This window comes from Anabrus simplex, chromosome 11, assembly GCF_040414725.1.
Source record: "Anabrus simplex isolate iqAnaSimp1 chromosome 11, ASM4041472v1, whole genome shotgun sequence".
Classification (NCBI taxonomy): Eukaryota; Metazoa; Arthropoda; class Insecta; order Orthoptera; family Tettigoniidae; genus Anabrus; species Anabrus simplex.
This window is the reverse complement of record NC_090275.1, coordinates 14330110-14348476: the sequence shown is the minus strand read 5'-3', so window position 1 is coordinate 14348476 and position 18367 is coordinate 14330110. Positions and strand designations below refer to the sequence as shown.

At 39.2% G+C, this 18367-nt stretch overlaps 1 protein-coding gene across 4 annotated transcripts in view; it reads right to left on the bottom strand.

The window, feature by feature from the left end:
- The window catches only part of LOC136883328 (ESF1 homolog), a 94669-nt gene that overhangs the window by 21087 nt on the left and 55215 nt on the right, over positions 1-18367 (bottom strand). For all 4 annotated transcript variants that reach the window (XM_067155565.2, XM_067155563.2, XM_067155564.2 and 1 more), the window contains 3 exons: positions 12720-13003; positions 7100-7291; positions 6698-6874 (listed from right to left, as the gene is read on the bottom strand). In XM_067155565.2, coding sequence (XP_067011666.2) covers positions 6698-6874; positions 7100-7291; positions 12720-13003 — 653 coding nt within the window. The remainder of the gene's footprint in view (positions 1-6697; positions 6875-7099; positions 7292-12719; positions 13004-18367) is intronic.

The following is an 18367-nucleotide window of genomic DNA, read 5'->3' as shown; positions in this document are numbered from 1 at the left end:
TACCGGCAGATTCAAGGTGAACGGCGCTTGCATGTATTTTTACCAGATACTGACATTTCTTCGATTTCTCATTACGCCAGAAATGTGGATGCGTTAACGGAAATATCGGTATGAAGAGAGGCTAAGAGAGGAAGTAAAATGATTGATTATGCATTCGGGTAGAAGAAGTAGATACATTTAACAAATTAAGGCCATGCTCGCCAGAGATGGATGGGATAATCAGATGATCATGCAGTTTCCTCTATTAGAAATTCTTTAGGGAGGATAGCATAATGTTCGACCTTTGGATTGAAACAAGTATGTAATAAATAAGATATGTAAAACTTAAACCATTCTTTCAATGTGTATCGTAGCGTAGAGACTTAGATTTAAGTGGATGAATGCTGCAACATCTTGGTAGCGTAAGAAATTCAATAAGTAACGTATGAGAGTTGTATCTATGTGTAATTTAAGACTTCTTTGGCTCCGTATGGCATGTCTTTCTCATATTCGGAACTCATAGCCCAAATGATGAATTATGTTAGTCAGAAGGATCGTAATTAAGCTAGCCTGGATCTTATGCTAGCGGGAACGGCGCAATATGAAATTAATTGTTGTCTTTTAGATGGTTTTCTATAATTTTAATTGATTCTTCTATAGGTATGTTAGTGTAACGGACAAGGAGAGAGTACGTATTACTGAGCACTTCACTAAGGTATGGTATAACTCAAATATTAAAGGGTATGAACAGAATTTAAATAAATGTTTAACCATTTTCATCAATTTATAATAAAATGAAAAGTGTGATTTGATAGAATCTGATGTTCTTTCAACAGCAAAACATGTTGTTCTTTGATAATATTGATTTTTTTTTTGCAGGTATGTTATGGAGTTGCCACAGTTAGTGTTTGACAGACTGAAAAACATTAAATTACAACTAGGCAACCATCCTCAACAGAAGTAGAGGTGGACGGATGACGGGAGCACATGAAATTTATCCATTCTTACCCTCACTTCCAAACAATAATTCAATGATAATGAACAATTTTCCATCATCCCTTCAACTGCTATAGATTTTGAAAGAAGAGTGTGAGAATTTTGTTCTGCAGAATATCTTTTAATGTGCCAGAACCCAATGGCTCAGTTACTGCTTAAACACCCTCGAATGCCTCCGACCTTGACTTGAGAACAGAAGAACTACGTCTAATAAAATGTACCCCTAAGATCTGTCATATATTTTAAATGGGAATGTTTTCAATTAATAGACACACAATTCATGCATTTATCAATAGCTAGCTTTTGTAACACTGTTGACAGGTTAGTTTTAGTACAATTGCACGTAACTTCACAGTCCCTTCATCTAGAGGAGATGTGAGGCAGCAGAAGACACACAGCACTTGTCTCTCTCTGTGATGTAACTGGTTACAGGGGTTAGAACATTGTAGGCCATCATCCCCATTTACAACATTGTATGAGATAACTGGTGTGTTGGCTGTGAGAGAGAGAGAACTGTAACTACACTGCCTATTGCAACAATCTAAAGGCTGATTACCAACTGAATGTGGGTACAATAGTTGCATGCAGGACTGTAGTTAAGCTAATGAACATTTCATAGACATCGGCCAACCAAACACCATATTGTATAGTGTGCAGCCAAAAGGATGAATATTGTTTACGCGAGCAGCAGTCAACTATAGCCATGTCTAGAAGACAGTGGTGCAATTACAGCTCTTTGAGAGGGTATCCACAGATTGCTGCACATGCTGGCCATCAGCGAAGTTATTAACGCTGGTCCACATCCATAGATCAGGTAAAGGACAGTCATGTAGTACAGATTTGTGGCACCAAGGTGTCAGTGGGAGGCGGTAGAATAACATCCACGATATCACCTACGCGTTGTAAGATGTGGCTGAAAGGGGCCCGAGAGGCTCTGAACTTGGGAGTGTGGGCTGGCAACCACGGGGCCCTTAGCCGAGTCCAGGCATTGCTTCCACTTGTGCCAGGCTCCTCACTTTCATCTATCCTATCCAACCTCCCTTGGTCAACACTTGTTCTTTTCTGACCCCGATGGTATAAGAGGCCTATAAAGTCTTTTGTTTGCATGCATTTGTGGCCCCTGCCCGTCTTTGGCCGATACCTTAATTTTTCTAAGTGTCAGCTCCCTTCTAATTTTTCTCTCTGATTAGCATTATATACAGGATGGTTGCCTAGTTGTTCTTTCTCTTAAAACAATAATCACACCACCAGCCCCACCGTTGTACCCACATCCTAATGGAAAACTTCTACTTAAAGCAGGTCTACAAACAGGTCCGATCCTCAAGATAAATAGAGCAGAAATTGTAAGAAAGATTATTCCCATTTTTTGTCTAGAATACAACAAGAATAAAAGGAAGAAGCAGAAACTGGGAATAAGGTACAAAGACTTGCATAATAATAAAGAAGTCCAGGGTTCATCAGTCTTAAAATTATGGTACCTAAATAGAATTATTTTGATTATTTTTTCGCAAATACAAAACGATAAACTGAAGCTACAAAACTATTGTCAATCACTTGGTATCGGAACAAATGATGTACGATTGTAATGTATACAACTGGAAACAATTCACAGGCAGTGTCTACAATCACGAAAAGAATACAGTAACAAAATGCAATGCAGCAAGAACTTCAAAATTGACGAGTTATGCAGGTCGACAGGCAAGAAATTGGGTTAATTGTGCCACTGAATCGTTTCCGGTCTGTGGTGCTTTATATCCAATATTTACAAAAAAAAAATAAACCCTGCAGTTATCTATGATATGAAGTACTCGCATAACTATTGCTTCTCGAATTTGCCTCCATTGATCAATCTTCTTAGCTTTGATCGCCTGTTGTTCCATCTTCTCTCGAGTTTTTAAGAACGTCTAAAGTACTGATAGTGGTTTCTTCTCATACACTTCCTTGATGATCTGCAATTTCTCCATTATTGTCTTAGCAGAATACATCTTCTTTTCAGCTATAACAACAAACTTAGACTCTACGAACCTTAAAAAAAATAACTCCGCTATCATACCGTATGTATACCTCATGACAGTAATAAGGCTCGCTGACAATGCAATAAAAAGAGTAACAAAGAAGCAGCAATATAAGCTTTAATTACTGAAAAACTGAAGCAGGGCCAACCTGCTATTTTGGCGCGTACGCAGCAATGAGGGATACAAGACAGTCACTCATTGTCATTAATTGTCATCTACAATGACTTTATTTGTTAGCCAGCTGCTTCTGTGGATCAGTGGTAGAGTGTCGGCCTCTGGATCCCAAGATAGCGGGTTCAAACCTGCCAGAGGTAGTCGGATTTTTGAAGGGCGGAAAAATGTCCATTCAACACTCCACGTCGTATGATGTCAGCATGTAAAAGACCTCTGGCGACACATTTGGTGTTTACCAAGCAAAATTTATTAAATCTCAGCCATAGACGCCCAAGAGATTTTCGGTTTACTCTGTCTGCCATCTAGTGTGCCTAGAGTAAAACGGAACATTGAAATTGACGAGCAGACAGCTAGATGGCATCAAATTGAAAAGTCTGCACATGGTAGCTGAGGCCATACGATTATTATTATTATTATTATTATTATTATTATTATTATATTTGTTAGCAACCAGATTACAGTACTGATTTTGAATTACATAGTTTAAGTGCCTGATTAGAGCTTCATATTAACCGTATTTTGAATTAACCAATCGAAATAACACATGAAGGCCTGTACAGTAGAAACTATATGCATAGTTCCCAGAACTGTAATTTTCCCGTATTCATCGTTCAATTTATTCAGTCCCAAAAATGTTCCATATAAACCAATGTTAAATTTCCCCGCATCTATTGTTTCTCGAACTATTGTTTTACTGCATCGATCATCAAAAGAATATTTGACCTCGGCCACAATTTTCCTGCATGGATCGAGTGTACACAAGAAAAATACACGCAAAAGTTTTTTTGAATTTAAAGGGACAGCTCAATACTCCAGCACATAATAACGGCAAACTGTTACGCGAGAATGTACGAGCGATTCAGATTTGCTAGCCTTGAACAAGGATCTTGTAGGCTGGAGTGCTGTTCGCAAGTTATTCACATGCAACCTCACTAGGAGTCTCCTGGCGCCAACACTTCTCGTCGACCCCCTAACCGACTCCTAGAAGTATTTTTACTTACAAGAATTAAAACAGAGGCACTGTAAAACTCAAATTTGCCACCATTTTCTGCGTTGCTATTGACTGGCTAGGGCAAAATCAAACAATGTAAAATAATCACGGCCTGCGCCGGGTATGTTTTAGTCACAGGGTTATTAATCGTGTCATATCTAGTGGAATGTGTGGGATGCTAGAGGCCTGTTGACAACTTTGTTCTCCCCAGCCCAATTGTCTTGTTAAAACCCGGACCTAACAAAACCACACCAAAAATCTTTTCACTAGCCTGGTATTGAAACTAAGTTGGCAGCCTTGCATAGCTCACTCTGACATTGTCCGAGACGCACCATGTTAAATTTCTACCCTCTGTGACATTGTCCGAGCCACGCCGTGTGGGATCTCTAACGTATCGTTCACGAAGCGTCTATGGAATCTCCACCAAATTACAGATTATAGCCGTAATATCCACGTTTATCATTAATTTGCAATAAGAGAACTGACCTTAAAAGGTATTCAGTTAATACGAGGTGTACAGAAAAGTGAAACAAAACGGCGTAAAAGTCACTTTTTATTTTCTGCTTGTATCATGGTTGCAATATTTTGATACCATTATGTACATATAGTATGAGCATGTTCAGCTCTGTGGCTAAATGGTTAGCGCGGGTTGGTCTTCGGTTCAAGGAGTCTTGATGAGGTCGGAGATTTTAACTTTCCTTGGTTAATTCCAATGGTTCGGGGCCTGTGCGCGCGCCAACTTATGCATTTGGATTCACCTTACATAGGGTCGCATTTTCATAAACGCATACATTGCCTACCACGCGATAACTGGAAAGACCAGCACCCCGCTTCGGAGACCACACGTCATTATTATGGTTATATTATTACTATATTTACATGATGAAAACGCCCAAATAGAGTACCCGTATTTTATTATTTTGCTTTCCCCTATTTTTTTATGTCACCCGCATTCCTGCATCTATCGTAATTTCCCCCCTTCCCCTTTAAAAACGATGCATCAAGGTTTTACTCTATTTGAATTTGGGAAATACGTGTATTTCGAATGAAAGAGTTTTCACTGTACTGCCATATTGACAAAATCATTACTGGTTCAACCGAGATTGTAATTAATGAATATTTTCTTTTTCTGTAGCACTGTAAAGCTATTTGGATAATGCCATGTAAGTAGAACAGTGGCATGTCCGAATAATGAATTTAACAACGTAACTGGTGTAAGATCACTAATGGAACAGTTTCGTAACAGCCGTCTTATTTCGCCGATTTCTATGGACATTTTAATTACGATGTCTAAGAAACAACAACATTCTGCAAGAACTCCTCTGAAGAGGAGAGTGAAGTCATCTGTTCTACAAACCTTACTTTAGAACACTATCGTAAATATGTATGAGGAAATGAAAAAAGAAGATCATTTGTGATATTTGAAACCAGCTCTTTTCAGTTTCGACTGAATTTATAACTGTTAGGTTCTTCAGTCTCTTGAAACTAATTTTGAATAAATAAATACAGAAACTGCCTGAAGATAGAAAACATAACAGAACTGAAAATTTAAAAGCTGTTTCTTTGTTTCACTGACCTGCCATTGTGGTTTCCTCTTGTGGGTTCCTTTCAATGTTCCTATCTTTCTATATCTGACTCGATAGCTACAAGTAATGTAGCCAATTAAACTTATTTGACTGCCAAGGGTTCAAGTTCATTGTCGCAGCTTTTCACACAAACCCTGCTTGGGGATGCACTACTCTAGGGTACCAGCAAAATAGTATTTATTCATGTTATTTTAAACTTTTTTCACTCCGACATGTGTCCTACGAGAGGGATTATGCTTGGAGGGGAACAGCTTAGAAGTATATGGGAAGTATCATAGAGGAAAGTGGGAGAAATGATAAGGAAATAATCAAACGTGGAAGACAAGCAGGAATGTTCTGCTGATTTGGAGCAAGGATGACCCTCAGAGAAGCAAAAGAGTGATATACAGGACGTACTATGTACCTGTTCTGACGTATGCAGCAGAAACTTGGGTAGTGATTAGGATAAAGGCAAATGAAATCAAATTTCTGAGAAGCAGGATAGGAGTGACAAGAATGGATAAGATGAGAAACGAGAAGGTTAGAGATATAGTAAAAAAAAGAGCCACTACAGAACAGAATAGAGGCATCTAGAATTACGTAGATGGTATGAACACATGAAGAGAATGGCAGAGGAAAGGATTCACGAAATGGAGATAACAGGAAAACAACCAAGAGACAGGTGGATAAAGAAGTGGAAGAGTGAGGAGAGAGAAGTGGTGGGAAGACAGGATCAGATGGATAGGCTTATGTTCCAAGCAAGACCTGGCCAACAGCTGGAAACTGTGTATGATGATGATGATGATGATCACAAAAATTCATAAATTTTCCAGAGTTTCACTTATTCCACCAGCTTGCTGGGCTTATTTAGTAATGCAGAATGCGTATCTTTCCTTTGCTCCATAGGAGTAAAAACACAGAGTGCATAAAAGAAATTTAACAAGTTTCCTCCAGAAGGGTGGGATGAAAAAACGTACCTGGAAATCATCAGCAGCTTCATTCAGCCCCTGATCCTCAGCTTTGAGCTGCTGCTTCTTCTTATTCTTCTTTTTCCGTCGCTTCGAATTGCTGACCGATTCTTGATCCTGAATCGCTTTCAGGCTGAAGTGGTGTTTGTCATCCGCATCGTTCATGAGCAGTAGTTCTAGTTCAGCCTGAGAAGAAACCATGATACAGTATACTAGAGGACACACAAAAGAGCAGTGAGTGACCTATGCAGACTTGGAGGGAAGAATTTGGAGTAAGAATGGTACCAGCAAGCCAAGATATAAAAATGACTAACAGATCAGAGTAGCAGTGGGCTGCAGAACCTACAAGGCTACACAGCTCATCACTACAAGGTCTGTTCCTGAAGTGGTTGTAATAGAATATACAAGTACCTGCTTTTGCTTGTCTTCTTCAGCACTCTCTTCAGTGTTTCCTTGTTTATTCTTCTTATTTTTCTTCTTCTTAGTCCTATTTTCAGAAGTCCCAAATTCTTCCTTGAAGTAAGGATCATTCATGTCTATGTCAGACGGGAGTTCATCATCACTGAAAGCTTTATCTTCATCTCCTTCCTCCTCCTCTCCATCCTGGTAGAAAACAGAGACAATTTGAAATTAATCAATATACCAACAGTAAACATTTCAGAACGCTACAAGAGTACTGTTTTAAACTGAAATATACAAGTTATCCCTTCAGCTGGCAATATGAGCACACACAATCCCTGGCAGTATGATATTCAATGTCTCACACTAACTTCAGAAGATCGTTGGCGATAGTGGGAAGGAAGATGGCCAAGACTGAGGATGGATCCATGGTCTTCACCTGGCAGGAAAATGAAAATCCACATTACACCATGTTCGGGACTGGTAATGGAGGAGCTAGATCTTACCCGACCTCCCTTCATCAACTCTTGGTCTTTTCCAACCTCGACGGCATTATGCATGGAGGCATAAGGAGTCTTTCATTTTCATACCCTTTCACAACCCTTGTACGTTTTTTTCTTCCCCCGATAACTTCATTTTTCGAATTGTTGGACCTCTTCCATTTTTCTTCTCTGATTGGTGTTATGGTTGCCTATAGTCCATTCCATGTTAAGAAAACAGTATTGCTCTTATGACAACAGGGTTGCCATATAGGACGGGTCTGCTCAACACCATCACGGGAAAACGGCGGCACAAAAATTTGTGAAATTCCGTATTTAAGTTCAAGATAAAAAGCGGAAGAAACTAAGCTGCAAATTACTTTTATGAACTGAAGGGGATGGTGGTTACAGGAGCTATTTTTGTTTTGTACAGAATCAGAGGTAAGCTACGGCACGTAAAAACCTCAGCATTGAATTGTAAGGCAAATTGGGGGAGAAAATAGAAAACTAATATTTTTATGGGGTCGAGGGGTGAGGGATATATTTAATTGTATTTAATAAATTTCCCCAGGCTACGCTGGATACTACTGTATTGTCGTATCGCTCACAAAAAAGAATAGTATAAATTGAAAGTGCTAAAATTAAAATGCGCTTAAGAACAGCTAAATAACAAAACCAAGCACAAATAAAACACACAGCAATTTTTTTATCAGTAAATGTTATGACATGACGTATCGCTGTACATCACAACACCAAAATCTTCAGCAACTGTACAGTAGGAAATTATAGAACACACGCAAATAATATGCAATATACAACTAACTCACACTCAACACAAGACAAGTACGCACCGATTTAAAGCCTAAAAACACACACGCAACAAATAAATACTGTAGGTGACTTTTCTACAGAAGTGAGCTGCCGGCGGTTCGCAGACTGAGGAACTACACAAGACTTGTACCAGCGCAACACAGAAGAAGGAAAATGATGGAAGGCAATGAAGTGATGGCTGTTCCTGCCATTGTGCTTTCTCCCTATGAATATATTTATGAAAAATAAAATGTTATGTAGTTATTTTAATAACTCATGGGCAAAAATGCCTCATCCCTTTTATCTGTTTTTCATAATAATTCCAAAGTACAGTAAAATATCCCTTAATCACGTGGAATTATGGGTCTCTCAGAGGGGGTTTGTTCACTCCTTGTAGGTCCGTAAGCGCAATATTCTTTTCTTAACGTGGAATGAGCTATAGTTGTACTCCGTCTTAAAACAATAATCACAACCACCTCCACCCGACATCCCAAATGCATTCTTCACAAGCACTTTTTTGTAATTTGAAATTACAGTAGAAGTCCGTTATAGGGAGAATTCATCATTTTTCTCAGTTCTTCCATCAATTTGAGACTGGCAGTAGCACAGCTGACTTTTCATTCGGGTGGGGGGGAAGGAAGATTGGTCCTTTTAAAAAATGCAGATATTTATCTGGCTGAAATGCCAAGAATGTTTTTTCAAGCTCCAGCTACTATAACTAACATTCAATTACAGTTTAATTTACAGCTAAATATACAGACATTCTATTGACAATTATTCCTAACAATCATCACTAGGGAATGGATTTTTATGTGCTAAAACCTTGAAAATATATATTGTGTAGTAAAAATTTGAAGAGTGTGTATAAGAAATATTTTGTTTCAATAGTGCAAAATTTTAAGTATGTTTTATAAAAATCACTTTCTTCTCATGCCCAGACAATGGTGGATGGGTTAAAATAGCTCACTGTTGCAGTGAAGAACAAAGACTTTCACCAAATTTACTATCACAAAGTGATGCTCTTGGAACAATGCACGAAACGGAAAGGACTGTTATCTACTGAATACTGGCCGCATTTAAGTGAATGCAGCTACCGAGCTCAATAACTGTCTCAGTTAATAAGGTGGTTGATGTTTTTTAATTTGCGTATAGTGACACTAAAAACTCAAGTTTGCAGACAAAAATGAAAACCTGCAACCTGTTGTCCATTCATTGACCGGGTCAGGGATGTAATGAATGAATCAGATATAGGCCATTAGTACGATGGGGTCCCCACTCCCAAAGTGATTTATTAATGACTGACAAATGCTATGAAATGATAATGGAGAGTGTTGATGGAATGAAAGATGACAGGGAAAACCGGAGAAAAACCTGTCCCGCCGCTGCTTTGTCCAGCACAAATCTCACATGGAGTGACCGGGATTTGAACCACGGTATCCAGCGGTGAGAGGCCAACAAGCTGCCGTCTGAGCCACGGAGGCTCCTCAAGTTTGCAGATAAGAAAGATAATTATTTTTTATGTTTTGCTAGTGGCTTTACATCGCACCAGTACAGATAGGATAGGATAGGGATAGGACAGGGAAGGAAGCAACCATGGCCTTAATTAAGGTACAGCCCCAGCATTTGCCTGGTATGAAAATGGGAAACCACAGAAAACCATCTTCACGGCTGCCGACAGTGGGGTTCGAACCCACTATCTCCCGGATGCAAGCTGCGCACCCCTAACCACACAGCCAACTCGCCCGGTAACAGTTAATGTCACCAACCCTCCTAACACAACACCTAGAGAATAACCTAGGAAATTATTAAAAAGAATAAGCGAGAATAATGAAATAAAAATAAAAGTACAGAACAACTTCAGTGCAAAACAATCAGGATAAGAGTACTTCGAGTGCACTGTCAACAAAATACTTATTGGCAGGGGGAGTCATACAATTAATTCTGTGATATTTTAAACACACCTCAATAATAATAATAATAATAATAATAATAATAATAATAATAATAATAATAATAATAATAATAATAATAATAATAATAATAATAAAAGTTCTTAATTTATATTATTTCAGTTATTACAAGGTGGATCAAATGTAAACTGGAATTTTCACCCAGCAACTGAAGCACTGCAGGGACCGGTATGTGGCCTTAAGTCAACAGCGGAGAGGAGCTTGAAGCCGATTCCTCGGCTGACATGCATGGTGCGTCTTTCCTCTTGTTGGTAGTGAAATGAGTGAGCAAGAAGTACATCCATCTCTTGAACAACATATCATTATGAAGTCTCTAAACAAGAAAGACTTCAAAAACTTAGAGAATTCTGAGAAGACTGCAAACACAGATTGGAGAATACACCATTTCAAAGACAAGTGTTTGACCGTAACGGGACACATGGCCCAATACTTGGAAGGAAGATGATGATGATGTGTCTGATTAACAAAATAAGTTTTTGTCCACATGGGAAATTAAGGAAAATAAACCTCACCAACAACAGCCCGGGACAGGTGACATGTAACAAAACCTTTGTGCTGTTTGTGACATCACTGAAGCAGATGACCATATAAAGATGTTCCAAATTGCATCAGCAGTAGGAATAAGTTACAAGAGTGCTCAGTCCATCAGCGATGACCTTGGCGGCTAGGAAAACAACAGATAGGGAATCTGCCACCTGGGCGACTGCCCTAAATGCAGATCAGTATTGACTGATGATTGATTGAACACTTGGTTAAAGACAAAATGATGGGCAGCATCAAAAAAATAACAGATTTATAAAAGCAAATATGATTTCAACCAAAGTATAGTGATAATTTCGTAAAAATGCATAAGAATTTGTTTCAGTTCAATATTATTTTTAATTTACAAATCAATCAGGACCAGTTTGGCTTTACGACAGGGATGGGAACAAGAGAAGCCATGTCAGCTCTCCGAACAATATTAGAAAGGAGGTTGGAAATGAATAGGAACACCTTTCTAGCATTTATAGATATTGAAAAGGCTTTCGATAACGTGAGTTGGGATAAACTGTTCAAAGTTCTTAAAGCAACAGGTTTGGACTGGAAAGACAGAAGGCTGATATTGCGACTTTATAAAGGACAGACCACGATGGTAGATATCCGAGGAAGTATCCAGACAGCAAAAATCAGGAAAGGTGTAAGGCAGGGCTGCTGTCTAATTGAAGAAGCCATACATAAGTTTAAGGCAAATACCAAAGGTGTAAACTTAAATGGGCACCACATTCAATGCACTCGATTTGCAGATGACATAGCATTTATAGCAGACTCCGAGAAAGGGTTGTCTAAGATGCTGAATGTAGTCATCAGCATTTTTGGACTCACGCTTAAACATTAATGTTAAGAAGACCAAAATATTAGTTGTGAGTAAACAACCTGAACAAATTCACACCAACATTAAGCTTAATGACAAGAGAGTGGAACAAATCAACAATTTCCCTTATCCAGAAAGCCTATCACCATTGACAATAGGTGCAGCAAAGAGATCAAAAGGTGAATAGCACTTGCCAAACAGGCAAGAGAAATCTTTTAATCAGTGCAAATTTAGATTTTGGAATTAGGAAGAAATATGTGATTTCTTTTGTATGGAGTGGCCATTGTATGGCTGTGAATCTTGGACAATCAGAGATCAGGATTGGAAATGACGAAGCGTTTGATATGTGGGTCTGGAGATGAATGCTCCAGATTAAGTGGATTGAAAAGAGAACAAACAAAAGCGTTCTAGAAGAAATTCAAGGGAAGAGAGAACTGATTTTAACCATACAAAGAAGAGGAGCTAAATTCACTGGCCCCATCTTGCGACACAACACCTTTCTTAGCAATCTGCTGGAAGAAAGAATCCCGGGGAAGAAAGGCCGAGAACGACCAAGGAAAAAATTCCTTGAAGACTTAGCACAGAGTCTCCATTATGGTTCTTATTGTAAAATGAAACGAAGAGGTGAGGAAAGGAAAGAATAGTTGCATACACAAGGCATTGCCTTTAGACATCGATGATGATGATGATGATGATGATTATTTGCTTTTTGATGTATTAATTATGTAAGCTCCTTCATCAACAACATAATTCAACATTATGCGTACTACAAGTCAATGACGCACTGCATTCACACTGTGTGCTGCCCACACGGAAGAGAGAACGAGACCTGGTTCACTACAGCTAAGTCTGCATAGTGCAATATAATGAGGCAAACTGTAGGGTCAATGTGGATGAGAAGTGCTCAAAATAGGATGACTTAGACTGTGGGGGCGGGAGGCTTTTGCTCTGATGGTGGTGGTGATGGTCATGGTAACATCGCTCATTCTGAAGACCACATAGCTCCATGTACCACAACTTACTTGCTGCTGTTTAATCTTCTTCTGTCTCTCTTCCTTCTTGAGTTTCCTCTTCTCTTTGCGTTTCTCCAGGTACTGCTGGAAGGGCGTCAGACTCGGAGCACTCTCTTGGAGCTTCTTCTTGACTAGTTTCTCGGTCTTGTCTTTGAGCCCTATCCCCCAGGTCACTTCCATCTCAATGTCCTTGGACTTCTTCTTCTCCTCTTCTTGCTCTATGTCCTGCAGCAGTGCCCGGTACTTTGAAATGGGGTCCGCCTGGCTCGAAGTCTCGTCTTCACTCTCCCTGGCTGGAAAATAATAACTTTATCACAAACCTTAATCGACTAGATATATGTGTTAAGGAAATGAAGAAGTGGCATTGTTGACAAGAGAGTCCTATGTGAAGACGACAATGCATGAAGTTGTGGAAATTTTCCTGCAATGACCTGTTGTTTTGTTAATCATATTACATGTTCCTATTCATAAAAAGTTGAGACTCAAAAATAATAATACTATTGGGTTACGTTACGTCCCAATAACTAGATTTACAGTTTTTGGAGATACCAAGGTGCCGGAATTTAGTCCCACAGGGGTCCTTTTACGTGCCAGTAAATCTACTGACACGAGACTGACATATATGAGAACCTTCAAATACCACCAGACTGAGCCAGGATAGAACCTGCCATGTTGCAGTCAGAAGGCCAGCACCTAAACAGTCTGAATCACTCAGCCTGGCAAGTAAAAAAAAAAAAAAAAAAAAAACTTACATTTTTAATAAATTTTACATATACAAAAGAACTACCATATTTACTCGCCTTAACCCCCCCCCCCCCCACATTCACCGTTAATTTTCAACTATTATCAAGAAAAAAATCATTAGAAAAGGGGGATACTGTATCTTCATGCTTTTCACAGTTCAGTCTGCAAGTGTCTGTAAATTTACTGAACACTGCCACAATCCTCCACTTGAAACTAGTTCTGTGGCCTCATTTGGTTCTATATCTCTTATCTTTAAATTGTCATAAACTGAGTCCAACCATCGCCGCCTTAGTATCCCTGTACTTCTCTTACCCTCCACAACAGAGTCCATTATTCTCCTAGGTAACCTATCCTCCTCCATTTGCCTTACATGACGCCGCCACCGAAGCCGGTTTATGTGTACAGCTTCATCCATCAAGTTCATTCCTAAATTAGCCTTTATTTCCTCATTCCAAGTACCCTCCTGCCATTGTTTCCACCTGTTTCTATCAACAATCATTCACGCCAATTTCATGACTCTTCCTTCTAATTTAATGAATAAGATATCCTGAGTCCACCCAGCTTTCACTCCCACAAAGCAAAGATGGTCTGAAAATAGACCAACGTAAAGATAGTTTCGTCTGAGAACCGACTTACAAAATACTGTTGATCGTAACTGCGAGCTCATTGCATTAGCTTTCCTAAACCTTGATTCAATCTCACTTACTATACTATCATCCTAAACACTTGATATTATCTACCTGTTCCAGCGTTGTATCCCCAACCTGACATTCAATTCTCTCAGATTTCTTACCTACTGACATCAACATAGTCTTGAAAAGGTTAATTTTCATACCTTACTCATTGCACCTATTTTCAAGTTCCAAGATATTTGACTGCAGGCTTTTGGCACAATCTGCCATTAAGACCAAGTCATCAGCTTAGGCCAGACTGCTTAGATAGATAGATAGATAGATAGATAGATAGATAATGCCTTTATTGGTGGCGAAGTTAGGGCTCAAGGCCCTCTCTTACACTTAACCACTAGACGAGTATACATGTACATAACTTATACAGTACTTACAAATACAAATAAAACAAATAATATTAATAGCAAAAACAATAGTAATAATATTAAAAATGACAACAAAAGAATCCTTAATTTTAAAATACACAAAGTAAAATACACTGCAATAATCCGTTCATTCATCCCATTCATTCTTTCATTCATTCAACAATTATCCAGCAAGTCAGCAGCATCTACTCAACAAAAAACTCGCGGCACGCCACTTTAAACTTGCGATGAGAGGGATTGTCCCTAATGTTCGCAGGTAGCAAATTCAATGCCCTGGACGCAGAGATTATAAAGGAGCGGTTGTAAGCAGCAGTGCGGTTTACAGGTATGGTAAGAGAGGAGCCAGATCTCGTATTGTGGTCATGATATGAAGAGAGGTAAGAAAAAGGTGAAGAAAGATAGTTGGGAGTATTAGTGGAAAGTATTTTGTGCAGAAGTGATAACATGTGAAATTCACGGCGCTGGTGCACTCGAAGCCACGACAATTCCTTATAATATGGTGATATGTGAGCATCATATCGCAGATTAAATATATATCTTACGCAGCTGTTGAGGCTCCGGTCGAGTTTCTTGTTACTGTCGCAGGTAATTTCAGTCAACACAGTGTCACAATAGTCAAGTATAGGTAGTAAAAGAGAGTGAATTAGTTGTATTTTAAGTCGAACCAAGAATGCATTGCAGAATCGCTTCAGAGGAAATAAGCATTTGTGTACTTTATTACATGTGCTTATCACCTGTTGAGTCCAATTTAGGGTCTCAGTCACAATAATTCCTAAGTTAGTCACTGAAGTAGAGTAGGGTATGATTTTATTGTTTAAAATTATTGGAGAGATGTCCCGTTGCTTAAGGGAATATGTTTTTACTGGTACCAATAATAAAAACTTGAGTTTTATTCGGGTTTATTAGTAAACTGTTTTCATTTGCATAGTCACTAAGATGTTTTAGGTCGGAATTGATTTTAGTAATTGCAGTATCAATGTCACTCGGTTTTGAATGACAGTAAATTTGTACATAATCTGCGTACACTTGCACTTTGCAGAATTTAAGAGCTTTCGATATATCATTAATTTGGATGATAAATAACAGTGGTCCCAGGACCGACCCCTGAGGGACACCTACGGTCTTACTTTGCCACCCTGAAGTCACATTTCCCACTGTCACACTTTGCCGGCGATTTTCAAGGTAAGAGGAAAAGAACCGAAGTGACACACACTTAAAATTTAGTTCTTGAAGTTTGTGCAGTAGTAACTGAGGGTTGACAGTGTCAAAGGCACTACTGAGGTCTAATAATGTCAGTACAGTCACGTCCCGTTGGTCCATTGCACGTCTAATATCATCTGTCACTCGTAGTAAAGCTGTCGCAGTGCTATGTCCTTTCCTGAAGCCGGACTGGAAGGGATTGAGGAGGGAATGCTTGGTAAGGTATTCTGTAACGTGTGTGTGAACTAGACGTTCAAGTACCTTGGATAGGGATGGTAGGATGGATACTGGACGATAATCTGAAGGAGAATCTAACTTGGAGCTCTTTGGGATGGGTCTAATTAGTGCATCTTTCCAAACATCTGGGAACACTCCGTTTGTCAGGCAGTAGTTAAATATATGTGTTAGTATTGACAGAACAGCCCCCAAGATATCTTTAATCAGCGATATAGGAATGTCATCATTACCTGTGGCATTAGATGTAATAGAGTATATCACACCTTTAACTTCATTCGAAGTGATATTTCTAAAAGAGAATTGCTCATGCACAGAATGCTGTTGAAACAAGGGTAGTGAACTTTTAGGGAAGGAGGTAAAGGCTATTCTTGGCCGTGCGAAATAATCATTTAAAGCCTCTAGTGATATGCTTGGTACATGTTGTTCTAGGGTTTTACCTATACCTAACATACGTAATTTACTCCATTTTTGTCTCGGGCTGTTAGTGTTCATCAGTTCCTGCTTACTACATTTCCACCTAACTGAATCCCTCCCTGCCACTTTATACCTTTCAGCAGATGATCCATGTAAACTTCGTACAAAAAAGGTGAAATATTACAGCCTTATCTAACCCCTGTAAGTACCCTGAACCCCTAATTCAATCTACCATCAATTCTCACTGCAGCCCACCTGTCAACATAAAACACATTTGATTGACTTTAATAATCTACCCTTAATCCCATAGTCCTCCAGTAAGGCGAACATACTTCTCGCCGTAGGTCAGAGGTGGCTCGGATGGGAACCGGCTGTAGGGAGGAACACCGATTTTGAGGACCTTGTCTTTTGAAAAACAATTCATTAGATTAAAAGCTTCAGTATTCTTCAGCTAATGATAAGGTCCCCTTCTCCCATTTCCAAGGCCAAAGTTCAAATTCTACCTTAGTCAGTACACTGAAGCTACCATATGTCAATTCTCAAGAAATATTATTAAAAATCAAATTTCGACGTGTAGAAGAACTTTTATAAGAAAGTGATGGACAGTTTTTGTGAAAAAACAGTGTGTGATATTTTCAGTGTATTTTTGAACATTTTAGAAAGGACATGGGTTCATCCATTTTAAATTATTAGACAGTAATAATTATGTATTTTAATAAAATATGAAATGCTATGACTGAAAAAGTCTTAAATAAGATGAAACATGTACCAAAGAATGTATAACATATTTTAACACTGAATGTGTTCTAACCTGTAAAGTGAGGTGTACTGATTGGGTGAACCATTAACCCTAATACTAGTTCTTAATTAAAACTGTATCAATACGGACCTATATAATGAAGTCTGTAAATTGCAACATGCCCCACCTTCCCAGAAACTAACTCAAAACTAGGGTATGACCAGGGGACAGTTACCAAAGGACAATCCTGAATCTATGATTCTTGTTGTCTAAAGGCGCCCAAAACTGAAGTCAACAGCCCCTCATATTGGTACTTACCGCTAGTAAAGTAGTCATGGTATTTCTCATATAGCATTACTAATCACAAGTAACGTAGTCTCATGGTGTTCCTCACAGTGTGGTACTTCGCACAGGTAAAGGACACCCATGGTGTTTCACACATAATGGTGTCACTCATAGGCTACGCAAAACGATGGAGTTCCTCATATAGTGGTACTAATCACAGGCAATGCCCAGATCTGTAGTGTTCCTCGAAACACAGACCCATGATGTCCACAACCAGATGCTGAAATACCCCAGCAAGCCACTTTTTCTCCTGGGTTGTTCCAACCAATCCTGGACAGAGGAGATTCGCCGTCATAGTTGTGGATAGTATGCACGAGTACTGTAAAGCCATAGTGATCTACTCACAGACCCATGATATTCCTCACATAGTGGTACTAATCGCAAGAAAAGTAGACTCGAGGCGTTTCCCACGTGATGGTATGAATCACAGGTAATCTCATGGTTTAAAATTCAGCATCCCTCGGTCGCCCCTTTTAGTCACCTCTTATGACAGGGAGGGGATAACGTGGGTGTATTCTTTGTCTGTGACCCCCACCCAGAGGGAGTAAGGGATAAATATGAAAAAAATTTAGGACAAATACAATCCGCACATCTTCATACAGTGCCATGTTCACGTAGCCGAACTCCCTTCTCATCACTTCCTCCACATCCGTCTCTACATCACGATCTTAAAAGATGAGTGTTGATGTCTAATTCCGCGATGAAGCTGGGAAGCAGAAATGAGCTCGCTGGGGGCCGAGACAAAATTGATGTAGAAGAGCATGGTTTGATGAGGACGGAGTCCATCTACAGGGTTATTACAAATGATTGAAGCAATTTCATAAATTCACTGTAGCTCCATGAATTGGCATATAGTCACGAACTCAACAGTCATGTAGAAAAACTCAAAAGTCTTGGTCTACTGAAGTCGCACTTCAGATTTCT